At 41.4% G+C, this 12,422-nt stretch overlaps 3 protein-coding genes across 6 annotated transcripts; 2 read left to right on the top strand and 1 right to left on the bottom strand.

Moving 5' to 3' along the window:
• The first annotated feature begins 72 nt into the window (after nucleotides 1-72).
• Nucleotides 73-1,703, top strand: LOC115198778 (electron transfer flavoprotein regulatory factor 1-like). 2 transcript variants are annotated; one of them, XM_029761052.1, is made up of 3 exons: nucleotides 73-401; nucleotides 787-861; nucleotides 1,028-1,703. In XM_029761052.1, exons 2-3 carry the CDS (start codon nucleotides 817-819, stop codon nucleotides 1,271-1,273), a joined length of 291 nt encoding a protein of 96 aa, XP_029616912.1. In that variant the 5' UTR covers nucleotides 73-401; nucleotides 787-816; the 3' UTR covers nucleotides 1,274-1,703. The 2 variants fall into 2 exon arrangements, with proteins under 2 accessions (XP_029616912.1, XP_029616913.1); XM_029761053.1 differs by having other exon boundaries at nucleotides 94-422.
• On the top strand, nucleotides 807-3,866 carry LOC115198780 (electron transfer flavoprotein regulatory factor 1). Of its 3 annotated transcripts, none has more exons than XM_029761056.1 (3): nucleotides 807-861; nucleotides 2,807-2,883; nucleotides 3,041-3,866. In XM_029761056.1, exons 2-3 carry the CDS (start codon nucleotides 2,839-2,841, stop codon nucleotides 3,272-3,274), a joined length of 279 nt encoding a protein of 92 aa, XP_029616916.1. In that variant the 5' UTR covers nucleotides 807-861; nucleotides 2,807-2,838; the 3' UTR covers nucleotides 3,275-3,866. The 3 variants fall into 3 exon arrangements, with proteins under 3 accessions (XP_029616916.1, XP_029616915.1, XP_029616914.1); XM_029761055.1 differs by lacking the exon at nucleotides 807-861 and adding an exon at nucleotides 1,918-2,367 and having other exon boundaries at nucleotides 2,810-2,883; XM_029761054.1 differs by lacking the exon at nucleotides 807-861 and adding an exon at nucleotides 2,074-2,367.
• Nucleotides 3,867-5,566: 1,700 nt separating this feature from the next.
• Nucleotides 5,567-12,272, bottom strand: slc5a8 (solute carrier family 5 member 8). Its single transcript, XM_029761048.1, has 15 exons — nucleotides 11,751-12,272; nucleotides 11,118-11,183; nucleotides 10,949-11,000; nucleotides 10,749-10,816; nucleotides 10,427-10,581; nucleotides 10,119-10,259; nucleotides 8,288-8,417; nucleotides 7,687-7,775; nucleotides 7,290-7,399; nucleotides 7,052-7,119; nucleotides 6,871-6,957; nucleotides 6,541-6,755; nucleotides 6,217-6,320; nucleotides 6,033-6,121; nucleotides 5,567-5,938 (listed from the first exon to the last, which is right to left on the bottom strand). Exons 1-15 carry the CDS (start codon nucleotides 12,099-12,101, stop codon nucleotides 5,816-5,818), a joined length of 1,848 nt encoding a protein of 615 aa, XP_029616908.1. The 5' UTR covers nucleotides 12,102-12,272; the 3' UTR covers nucleotides 5,567-5,815.
• Between the last annotated feature and the right edge of the window lie 150 nt (nucleotides 12,273-12,422).

Here is a 12,422-nt window from a genome sequence, read left to right as displayed (position 1 = left end):
TTCGACTAGCATGTGAACGGGCATTAAACGGCAGTTGCCTGCAACATCGAACAAGCCCAACGTCTAATAGTCAGATCATGTCACTCCGATGCGACGCTCGTCCCTCAACCAGCTGTTATCGGGTCATGGCTAGAAGGGATCCAACTTTTGTCAAATTCATTTAAAATGTTCATTTTTTTTTTATTTCATTTTGGTTAATCCTAACCCGTTTTCTAACCGTAGCCTAACCTGCTGCGTAAATTATCCTAAACTGCTATGAAAAGTCAAATCTGATGTTAATTTGAGAAAAGATGGATCCCTTCTAGCGGTAACCCTGGAATCGACGCGCTGTTTGACGTAATGCTCCCATGTAGCCAGTTTTCAGCAAGGTAGACAGCGTTCAGCACTGCGATGATTTGTCGGTAAGGGAGCCTAGATACAATGTAATGAAAGCTAAATTATATCGTGTGAATAAATCTATTAATCACAAAGCTAATGAATGTTTTTATAACCGAGGGTGTTTAGCCAATTGCGTTACTATTAGGTAGCTAATCATTCGCTTTACCAGTGCTTTGCTACCTATCCGCAGACTTTGTACTGTTACCTAAACTACCTGTTATGTGAACCAAGGTAAAACAAGCTAAAATGCACTATGCATGACACATAGCTAGCTAAAGATTGTAAGCTCACGGTATATGTGATGTGACAACAATCAGACAAGCATATTTCTTTCTGAGCTGTTTTACATCATCAGCTGCTGAATAGTAATTCACCTGTTGTATCTTCTGTTCTTTTCTTCCATCCCAGTATTGAAGGCTGATAGTCTCAGACAGTGACATGGCCAACCCTTTGAGGAGAGAGGTTAGACAGCTGTACAAGAATGTAAGTTCAACACTGACTGACTGCTGTCAATGCACCCACGCTTTGTTGTTACCCACACTTACTTTCAATATGAGATTTGCCACTCATGCAATCTTTTGCTGTCTGTCCCAAACAATCCCCAAAGCACTGGGATTATCACTGGTAACCTGCCTCCTTCCACTGACAGCTACTGTATCTGGGACGGGAATACCCCCAAGGAGCAGACTACTTCAGGGAGCGTCTGAACAGTGCCTTTATGAAGAACAAAGATGTCACAGACCCTAAGGAGATCAGAAAGCTTGTCGACTGTGGAGAGGTTGTGATTAAGGAACTGGGGACCCTGTACTATCTGAGGGAATATAGAACCATGAAAAAGCGTTTCTACGAAGAAGAATTGTTAGGCCTGCTGAATATAGGCAGACCGATAGACTGATAGCCTAGATGTTTGGCAGCTGAATCTTCAGTATGTGGGTTGCTCCATGAATTGAGAACATTTGGAGTTGTTTAACATGGTCCCCCAAAAATAATGATTGTGAGCAACAGGAAGCGGGATTGGAATGCAAGCTGTTTTAAAAATATTTCTAACCTATCTATGGGTTGACATGTTATGCTCGATGAGCTCTGATTGAATGAAATGAGAAGTCCTCGAGTACCCTCTTCCTTTTGTCTTCTCTCACCTATTCTTTCTGAAGTTGCTCCTTTTCAGCCTAAGCCTTAATGAGCTTGCCTCCTTTCTTTTTGGCAGACTTGAACCAAATCAACAATTCAACTTGATGAACATAAATGTGATCATAAACAAATTAGCAAACTACTGTATGCTTGTAATTTGTGGGCATTGGAAAAGTAAAGAACATATCTAAAGACTAGACTCGGGTTGCCTGGGAGAAATTGAAACATGTTATATTCAATTTAGCTAGCTAGGTTTATATCTACTAGATTTAATATATCTCATGAATCTAATGTTGAGAGAGAGAGAGATGCTATTAATAACAAAGTTAACTTTGCATCCTTGGGTGGCTTACAAGGAAATGACAGAGAATAGAAAGTTAGGAGATATAGTATTTAGTTGTAGGAAGATAAGGCTGAAAGAAGCAAAACACAGACTTGCAGCACGCTTCCAGTAAAAGGAAGCTGATTTGCAGTCACTTGTTCACCTTGAGTCCTAGCTAACTGGTAATCTAACTTACTCTGGCTAGTAACACATGGCTACTTATGCAACTAGCTACTTGGCTTGTAAACATATCAACCTAACCACAATATTAATTTTCTAACTGGTTAGCTTGCTATATAGGTAATGAAATAACATTTGTTGGAAAACTGGTTACTATCTTCTCTTGGTGGGATATCTTTCAACTCTTTTCGCGTCCAATTTACTATTGAAATGCCACCGCACGCGCAGTAGAACAATGTTTTGGTTTGCGACATGTCAAAGGATTTACGGCGTTGTTTATGAACTCCGGAAGGGCAACGTAACCAGTTGTCGACACTACTTAATTGCAAGGATTTATTTATAAGGGACCTTATAATGTAATGGAATCTTGATTATATCGTGTGAATTAATCACAATGGATGTTTTTGTAACAGAGGGTGTTTAGCTAATTAGCTACGATTCGAACAATAATTGTCTGTTGACGTTGTTGTGCTGGGAGACAACGTAACTTTTATTCCAGCACAAAGACAATTATTGGTTAAATTGCAGCTGCCAATTATCTAGCCAGCTAGCTAATCATTCGCTTTGCGACTTTGTCGCATTTTGGCCCTTTTGCACTGTTAACTATCCTACCTGCTAAGTGAACCAATGTAAGGTCAAATGTATGCATGACACAGCTAAGATTGTGAGGCTCACAGGATATGTGACGTGTGCCAGCAATCAGACATATGCACATTTCTGAGCTGTTGTTGTTTTACATAATCAGCTGCTGTATGCTAAATCACTTGTATGTTCTGAACTTTTCTTCCATCCCAGTAGTGAAGGCTGCTACAGTCTCAGGCAGTGACATGGCCAACCCTCTGAGGAGTGAGGTTAGACAGCTATACAAGAACGTAAGTTAAACGCTGATTGACTGCTGTCAATGCACCCAACCGTTGTTGTTACCCGCACACTAGATTTGCTTCCACTCATGCAATATTTAGCTATCTTTCCAAAACAATTCCCAAAGCCTGGATTTATAATTGGTAACCGGTCTTCTTCCATTGGCAGCTCCTGTTTTTGGGACGGGAATACCCCAAAGGAGCAGACTACTTCGGGGAACGTCTGAAGAGAGCCTTTATGAAGAACAAAGATGTCACAGACCCTCAGGAGATCAAAAAGCTAGTCGACCGTGGGGAGTTTGTGATAAAGGAACTGGAGGCCCTGTACTATCTGAGGAAGTACAGAGCCATGAAGAAGCGTTACTATGAAGAAGAATTGTCCACCATGCTGAATATAGGCTGACCGATAGATTGATATCCTAGATGTTTGGCAGTTAAATCTTCAGTATGCAAGTTTTAGTTTAGCCGTCCATGAACAAGAGTGTTATTAGCAACACAAACATCCTTAGACACAAATGTTAGCTAAATATTACAGTAACATTTTTATTTTACTAGGCAAGTCAATTAAGAACAAATTCTTATTTTCAATGACGGCCTAGGAACAGTGGGTTTAACTGCCTTGTTCAGGGGCAGAATGACAGATTTTTACCTTGGGGATTCGATCTTGCAGCCCCTCGGTTGCAACCTTTCGGTTACTAGTCCAAGGCTCTAACCACTAGGCTACCTGCCTCCCCAAATGAGCTACACTTGCCTCTCTTACCCACCTCGAGCTGTGGAATGACATCCACCAAATGACTACATACAGTTCAAATGCCTCCAGTTCTCTTGTGTATATAATTGTAAATAATACATTATAGAATGTATTGATAACTTGTACAATGTAATTTAATGATCTAAGTATAAACGAGACACAGCTATTTCAAATTAATATTTATTTTAAATGTACAACACTGATAGCCATATTTTTTAATAAATGGGAAACAAGTCAAGTCAAAGATATTTCATTATTAACCATCCTAACTCTACTTGTCTTTTCAAGTTGATGTGATGTAGGCTACATACAGTGCCTTCAGAAAGTATTCACACCCTTCCACATTTTGTTACGTTACAGCCTGAATTTAAAATGTATTACATTTAGATTTTGGGTCACTTGCCTACACAAAATACCCCATAATGTCAAAATGGAATTATATTTTTTGAAATTGTAACAAATTAATTAAAAATCTGTCATGTCTTGAGTCAATAAGTATTCAACCCCTTTGTTATGGCAGGCCTAAATAAGTTGAGTAAAAATTTGCTTAACAAGTCACATAAGTTGCATGGATTCTGTGTGCAATAATAGTGTTTAACATTGTTTTTTATGACTACCTCATCTCTACCCACACATACAATTATCTGTAAGGTCCCTCCGTCCAGCAGTGAATTTCAAACACCGATTCAACCACAAAGACCAGGGAGGTTTTCCAATTCCTTGCAACAAGGGCACCTATTGGTAGATGGGTAAACATAACAAATCTGACATTGAATATCCCTTTGAGCATGGGGAAGTTATTAATTACACGTTGGACGGTGTATCAATACACCCAGTCACTACAAAGATACAGGTGTCCTTCCTAATTCAGTTGCTGGAGAGGAAGGAAACTGCTCAGGGATTTCACCATGAGGCCAATGGTGACTTTAAAACAGTTACAGAATTTAATGGCTGTGATAAGAGAAAACTGAGGATGGATCAACAACATTGTAGTTATTCCACAATAATAAACCTAATTGACAGAGTGAAAAGAAGGAAGCCTGTACAGAATACAAATATTCCAAAATATGCATCCTGTTTGCAACAAGGCGCTAAAGTAATACTGCAAAAAATGGCACAGCAATTCAATTTTTGTCCTGAATACAAAGAGTTATGTTTGGGGCAAATCCAATATGTTACTGAGGACCACTCTCCATATTTTCAAGCATAGTGGTGGCTGCAACATGTTATGCATATGCTTGTATGTAATCAGTAAAGACTGGGGAGTTTTTCAGGATAAAAAATTAATCGCACAGGGAAAATCCTAGAGGAAAACCTGGTTCAGTCTGCTTTCCACCAGACACTGGGAGATTAATTCACCTTTCAGCAGGTGTGGCGCAGGGGTCTAAGGCACTGCATCTCAGTGCTTGTGGCGTCACTACAGACACCCTGGTTCAAATCCAGGCTGTATCACAACTGGCTGTGATTGGGAGTCCCATAGGGTGGAGCACATTTGGCCCAGCATTGTCCAGGTTTGGCCGGTGTAGGCAGTCATTGTAAATAAGAATTTGTTCTTAACTGACTTGCCTAGTTAAATAAATTAAATTACAAAAATTTAAAACAAGGCCAAATCTACACTGGAGTTGCTTACCAAGAAGACAGTGAATGTTCCTGAGTGTCCGTGTTACAGTTTTGACTTAAATCTGCTTGAAAATATGTGGCAAGACTTGAAAATGGTTGTCTAGCAATGATCAACCATCAATTTGACAGAGCTTGAAGAATTGTAAAAATATTGGCAAATATTGTACAATCCAGATGTGCAAAGCTCTTAGAGACTTACCCCGAAAGACACACAGCTGTAATCACTGCCAAAGGTGATTCTAAAATGTATTGACTCAGAGGTGTGAAAACTTATGTAAATTAGATATTTCTGTATTTCATTTTCAATCAATTTGCTAACTTTTCTAAAAACAAGTTTTCACTTTGTCATTATGGGGCATTGTGTGTAGATGGGTGAGAATCTTTTTTAAATTCAGGCTGTAACACAACAACATGTGGAATAATACTTTCTGAGGACACTGGATATAGAGGATATAGATGAGATATTGACACAATCTGTCAGGACATTCATGAGTCACATGAAAAACAGCGGCACTGGGGAGGGAGAAGTATGAGAAGAAAGAGCAACTGTTAAGTCCTGGTTTTATCAGTATGTTATGTAGGAAGACTGCTCTTTGTGAAATCCAACTCGTGGACATTGCAGAAGCCAGGGTTATTGTTTCCCAATTTGTTCTCTCTGTTTTTTGTGAGGTCCAGCTTTCCTGCTCGTCTCATGGCCTAGGTATGGATGAGAGCTAAATTAATACAGGAAAGTGGTTGAAAGAGAGAGAACATCTTGGAGGCTATTTATTGAAACACTCAAATCACTTACCCTTTCTTTAAAGAGCTTGTAAAAGCAAAATAACATTGTATCTTCTTTCATCAAAGTCACCCTTGGTTCCAAATTCAACTTCATACCCCCTGGAAAGAGACACGTTTTAGTGTAAAAAAAACATGTTAATTAGACACAACATGTAATATGGTAAGAAGCAACACTACCATTTGGGAAAGAGTACCTGAAAGTAGACTGACCACCAGTCCAACAGCCAGTGTTGTAAGTGTCCCAATAGGACTGAAGTAGAGATAGGACAGGGAGTACCAGTTATCAGCCAGGAAGGGTCTGTAGAGGAGACAAACATAGTGGCATCCAACAGCTATAACGTTGCATATATTCTTTACAGCTGATGCAGTTCGCTATTCTAACATGACAAAATTATTCCTGTTCTACAGTACATTTCTAACTGAACATTTGTTTTAACTGTGCCCATATCAATATACTTGTTCCCTTCAGCAAAAGTGTGTCCTGTCCTTAACCAAAGATACTGAAGCCCCCAACGTACCTCTCTGCTGTATTTTGCTGTAGTACTGTAGTGTATAGGCCTGGTTCTGTTGGGGATGCGGTCCAGTTGAACGCATCGGCTGCGGTTGTGAAGTTACAGCCATGTGTGGTCAGACCCAGAGGCCTGCTCTGCTCTGGTAGAGGAGGGTAAAACTGGGCCCCTATCCCCACCCACAGAGACATAACCAGCCCAGAGAGCAGACCAGCCAAGCCCCCCTGCAGCACAGAACACACAGAAATAACACATCAACACTTCAACATAAACATTCAGAGAGGTTAGCTAACAGTTAGACACTTATAATCCTGCTTTTGTTAAAGAGACTGTACTGACTGTGGCATTGGCGTATGGACAGAGGATCCCCAGCGAGAAGAGACCCAGTAAAGGCCCTCCGATGATCCCAAAGATACTGATAGCTGCCTACAGGAGGAGACAGAGACATATTTTAGAGTTGCGAACCTCAAGACAACATATTCTTTGTAGAAGGACATACTACTTTTGTTGTATCGCATACCTGCAGCAGACTTCCCATGAGTGAGGCTATGCCAGCCATTCCAATACAGAGAGCCCCATACAGAAAGCCTAGAATGGAACATAGGGATAGCAGTTAAAATCATGATAAATCATGGTTTATTCATTTCTAATATCAGCAAGAATATATCAATAAGAAGATAAATATATCATCAAACATGAATATAGCTCTCTGAGTTCTGTGGTAAACGCAAAGACACCTATTGATATTATACACTCACTGAGGCCTTTAGAGGTCCAGGACAGGTTTTTCTCTGACATGTGTGTGTACGGCTTGATCAGGTCTTCAATAGTCACGGCAGCCAGAGCATTGACACTGGACGATACCGTACTGTGGACGAGAGAGAGCAAATATAATGCCATTATTTACCTAGAAATATAACATACAGTGTGTGTGAGTGCTATGGAAATAGTCATCTTTTTGTCCCACCATAGGCTGCGAGAGTAAACATTTAGTCATAGTCGTGATATTATGAACCATGAGATATTGCATACAGTACAAATAGTAACAAAAGGGTACTTAATCTAGTAGACATATAACATAATGTAACATACTAACATAATCAAACTTAAGATCAAGTTTGACATACAGTATAAGTACTAGATGGGAATAGTAACCTTAGGGTCCCACTGTAGGCTGCAGCCACAAACAATCCTGGCAGTCCAGGGTAGTCTCTCAGGATGTCCATCACCATATATGGCATCAGCTGTACAGAGAAAGAGGGCGTGGTCAGTAGTCAGTGTCTATCTGAGTGGTACCACTGGGTTTGGGTTATTTGAGATATTTTCCTGGGAACAATCTGGATGAGTGGCCGGTGCGGGGAAAAAAACAGTTTTCCCACAAAAAAAATAGTTTAAGGTGGTTACACTTAGTGGCGGTGAATGTTATCAGTTTAAAAAAATATTTTAGAAAATATATCTGTAAAGTGGCAGTCTGGCAGAATAGTAATATTGATCGTGCCTGGTATTTATGTAGGTTAGCATTTTTCATCATGAATCTTGTTCTGGAGGCAGCTCTGCAGAGGGGTCACTAGCTGACACAGCCACAAAATCTGTCATAAAATCTCAACCCTAATGTTAATCACACTGCTGACCCTAATACCTAACCTGGCCCATCTATCAGAAATTGCTTAGTTCTGCCTCCAGGACAAGACTCATCCCAATAAACATCAACCTGCAGTCCTTATTAAAGTGTTATTTCCTGGTTTGTGTCCTCAACCTGATCTGGAGCAGACACCATGCCTGCTGTCCAGGGGTCACAGTGCTTGTAGACGGAGTACAGACACAGCCCCGCAAACACAGAACACAGCAAGATGACCCACAGTCCTAATAGGTTTATGTAGAGAGACCTGGGAATAGAATACAGAGAGAGAGAGAAGAGTGACAGAAAGAGGGAATAGAGAGAGAAAGGAGAGAGAGAAAGAGAGAGAGAACGGGGAGGGGGAGAGAGAGAGTTTGTGTTATCAGAAGGACGAGTAGGCTACACTTCCCCATCGTTTATCAGTGCAATTTTGGTGGCCAACGATCTGAAAAAGGGGTTTATCTAATGTTCCTTTGTTAGATTTTTAGCTCATTTTGCTCTGGCTGCTATTAGTTGTTGATCTTGTTGTTGATGTGCATAACTGAGGGAGAGAGAGCCTACCTTTTCATGGTTGGTTGATCAATAAGACTGGTGGGTCCCAAAAGTAAGAGGACTCCCGTGGTGTTTACATATTTGCAGAAATCCATTCAGGTGTATTTTGTGGCTTTTGGCGAATGCGTTCTAGCTAACAATCTAAAGTTGTGCTGTTGCAACTGCCTGTAAACACCAGTGGTGTAAAGTACTTAAGTGAAAATACTTTAAATGACTACTTAAGTAGTTTTTTGGGGTATCAGTACTTTTCTATTTATTTTTTGGACTACTTTTACTTCACTACATTCCTAAAGAAAGAATGTACTTTTTATACTATATATTTTCCCTGACACGCAAAAGTCCCTGTTATATTTGGAATGCTTAGCAGGACAGGAAAATGGATCAATTCACATCCCTGGTCATCCCTACTGCCTCTGATCTGGCGGACTCACTAAACACCATTTTTTTTTTTGGTAAATTATGTGTGTTGGAATGTGCCCCTAGCTATCACTAAATTTAAAAAAAACAAGAAAATCGCACCATCCGGTTTACTTTTGATACTTAAGTATATTTAAAACCAAATACTTTCAGACTTTTACTCAAATGGCTTGTTTGTATAAAGCCCTACTGTATCTCTGATTTGCTATAGCGCACCGGTCTGTGTAGACTTGGAGTCTTGGACGAGACAGATGTTTTTATTCTATTTTATTTACTGCAGTGTCTATTAATGGTCCAAATGCTCGCCCACTTTCCCACTCTATATTATTATTTTTTTACTTTTTACCCCTAATTGGTAGTTACAGTCTTGTCCGATCACTGCAACTCCCTTACGTACTTGGGAGAGGCAAAGGTCGAGAGCCATGCGTCCTCCAAAACACAGCTTCTTGACACACTGCTCGCTTACCCGTAAGCCAGCCGCAAAGTGTCAGCGGAAACACTGAAGTCAGCTTGTAGGCGCCAGGCCCGCCACAAGGAGTCGCTAGAGTGCAATGGGACAAGAAAATCCCGGCTGGCCAAACCCTCCCCTAACCCGGATGACACTGGGCCATGTGTGCGTCGCCTCATGAGTCTCCTGGTCAAGGCCGGCTGTGACACAGCCTGGGATCGAACCCGGGTCTGTAGTGACGCCTCAAGCACTGCAATGCAGTGCCTTAGACCGCTGCGCCACACACTATTTTTATAGAATTTTCACAAATGCCTTAGTATACGTGATTCCCAAACATTCTAAGAATTGATTAACGTTAAAAATACCATATCTAAGTGCTCGCTTGCCAGATCTTTTTTTTTAAGTGTCATATTCTTCCTGGGGGTGTAGATGAACACATTTGAATAAGATTTCATGTTGCTAAAGTGCTGTCAGTTCCACTTTTAACACTGGGGCAAACAGGAAATAGATCTTCATGCTCTACTCTATCCTTCCAGGAAGATGATGACTCACATTTTGGCGTGAGTCATGGATTTGCAAGAGATGTATCTCTGCACCTGGGCTTGGTTGATCCCATAGATACTGGTCCAGACAAACGTGCCTCCAAATGTGATTGTCCAGAAGGTGTGCCTCCTCAGTGGACTAGCATCAAAGCTATAAAGGAGACACAGAGAGAAAGAGAGAGAGAGAGAGAGAGAGAGATTGATTCAGTACGCCCTTTTGCAATGTCTTGTATTTTGTGCCAACATTCTGCACAAAGTCCAGGTGCAGACTCTTCTCCTGCTCTTTTACATTTATAATCTCCATGACAATCTACTCACTCCCAGAAGTTGAGTCGTCCTCCGAACTCTGCGTGGTTGAGGATGTTGGAGACTCCTCCCTGCAGGACCACGGCTCTGATGATGACAGACAGGAAGCCTGCCACCATGATGCCCACCTGGAACACATCCGTCCACACCACCGCCTTCAGACCGCCCTGTCACAATACACACCCCAGCCGTGTTACATATATGGTTTAAAGGTCACCGCAAAGGTCACCACAGTGCTACATGTCTCAATCTAACCTCCATCTGTATTTCCCTTACATCAGGGGATAAATGGTGTTTATAGCATTATTTATTGACATCACTGCCTGTCCAGTACCATAGCGCAGTAAAAGGTGCAAACCACTCCTGTTGAAATGACAGCACCCCAGAGATCCATCCCAGTCACTGGAGAGAGGAGGAAAAAAGAGAGAGAGAGAGAGAGAGGGACGTCATTTAGCAGAGGAGTGGTTTCAAGTGCACTCAATGCCGATGGGGCATGAAATGAAATTCTTTCATGACTTTTAGAGACTACTGCACCTTGGTTTAATGCCAGAGCTGGAGCATAAATTACTATTCCCGTGTAGAGTATCTGGGAGACAGAGAGACATAATATGTGGCTCGTATAATCATCTGTAGCACAAGGTTTGTTCTCATGTTCATGTTATTCATAATATGTGGGGTGAGAGTGTTGTGATAAGGTACTCACAGTCTGAACAATGAACATCACTGTCCCTAACAGACGGGTGGCTCTGTTGAACCGTATCTCCAGATACTGCAGAATGATGACCATGAAGAGAAAAAAGAAATATGACACTTTTCTGTTACATTTCCCATGGACAGGACAGTGACATGAATTCATGTGTGAAGCCCAAATGACAAAGCAAAGAGTATAGTCAGTAAGAGGATGAGATGACAAGACTGTGCCAGGATTGTTTCCGTCAGCTAATGAAGATAAAACACTGACCCATATTTTAGCTGTTTGAATCATAATCATAATCTAATCATCAGCCTCTCAACAAGACTAAGGAATGGACATGTGCAGCGATATTAAGTTCTGGAACCGTGACTTGTAAGATTACTATACCTGAAACAGCAATCTGTTTGTTTTATAGAAAAACTACACAATTAGGTCAGTATTTTATTTCCTGAATAGATTGCATTTGTCAATTGGTCACTTTGAACAAAACGTTGTGACCCCCAAGATATTTATTTCAGGGATTTAGAATTACTTAGAATTTGCATTGCAATTCATCTGGATAATCACTACCAAACATGTTATACTATTTCTGTTGAATAGAATAGATCACAACTCAACTCAACAGGGTGGATTGATTCTAACCTCATAGGTACTTGTGATGCCCAGCCTGTAGAAGACAGGGAGGAAGACCTCTGAGCTGACCACCACCACCAGCACATAGGAGAGGCTGAAGAGACCGTAGCTTGCCCCGTATCGGTACACCTCGGCTGGGGTGGCCAGCACTGTGATAGCCGACATGAAGCTGGCAGTCAGGGACAGAGCCACAGGTACGGCTGTCATACTCTGGCCCCCCATCAGAAACTCTCTGGAGCTGCTCTGGCCCCTTCCGACGATGGCATAGTACACCCCGATGGCTGCAGACACCAGCAGCATCAGAGCAAAGACAGCATAGTCCGCAGCGACAAAGGATCCAATCACTGGAGAGGCTGCCATTGTAGCCTTCTGATTGTGAGGTATAGGCGACTGTACTCAGTGGAAGATTGTCCTATTCCACAACTTGTAGTCCCTTGTGGTTTCTGTTATTGGAATGCAATGAACGGCAGAGAATTTGTATTTCTCTATGAAATCTATGATAGCTCACAGTAGGCTGCTGTGTTTTCAGATAAAATGGTGTCCTTGTCCATATGTCCTTGTCACAGACAGGATATGAGCTGAAACAGGATAGCAGTGAGCTATGATGTCTTCACTGCCTGTGTGTTTCTCAAAGACATTACTAGCAGGTAGCAGTGAGCCCACCTCTCCACCTCTCCACAA

This window comes from Salmo trutta, chromosome 8 (assembly GCF_901001165.1).
Source record: "Salmo trutta chromosome 8, fSalTru1.1, whole genome shotgun sequence".
NCBI classification, from domain to species: Eukaryota; Metazoa; Chordata; class Actinopteri; order Salmoniformes; family Salmonidae; genus Salmo; species Salmo trutta.
Note: the sequence above shows the minus strand (reverse complement) of the source record. Positions and strands in the feature narration are given on the sequence as shown.

What these genes read in the sequence shown, in the direction of transcription:
- LOC115198778 (XM_029761052.1), top strand. Translation starts at nt 817, where the DNA reads ATGGCCAACCCTTTGAGGAGAGAGGTTAGACAGCTGTACAAGAAT. An exon ending in TTAGACAGCTGTACAAGAAT is followed by an intron (nt 862 to 1,027) that starts GTAAGTTCAACA and finishes TTCCACTGACAG; the next exon opens with CTACTGTATCTGGGACGGGA.
- LOC115198780 (XM_029761056.1), top strand. Translation starts at nt 2,839, where the DNA reads ATGGCCAACCCTCTGAGGAGTGAGGTTAGACAGCTATACAAGAAC. An exon ending in TTAGACAGCTATACAAGAAC is followed by an intron (nt 2,884 to 3,040) that starts GTAAGTTAAACG and finishes TTCCATTGGCAG; the next exon opens with CTCCTGTTTTTGGGACGGGA.
- slc5a8 (XM_029761048.1), bottom strand. Translation starts at nt 12,101, where the DNA reads ATGGCAGCCTCTCCAGTGATTGGATCCTTTGTCGCTGCGGACTATGCT. An exon ending in TCCATGACTCACGCCAAAAT is followed by an intron (nt 8,418 to 10,118) that starts GTGAGTCATCAT and finishes TTCTATTCCCAG; the next exon opens with GTCTCTCTACATAAACCTAT. An exon ending in TGGTGTCTGCTCCAGATCAG is followed by an intron (nt 7,776 to 8,287) that starts GTTGAGGACACA and finishes TTCTCTGTACAG; the next exon opens with CTGATGCCATATATGGTGAT.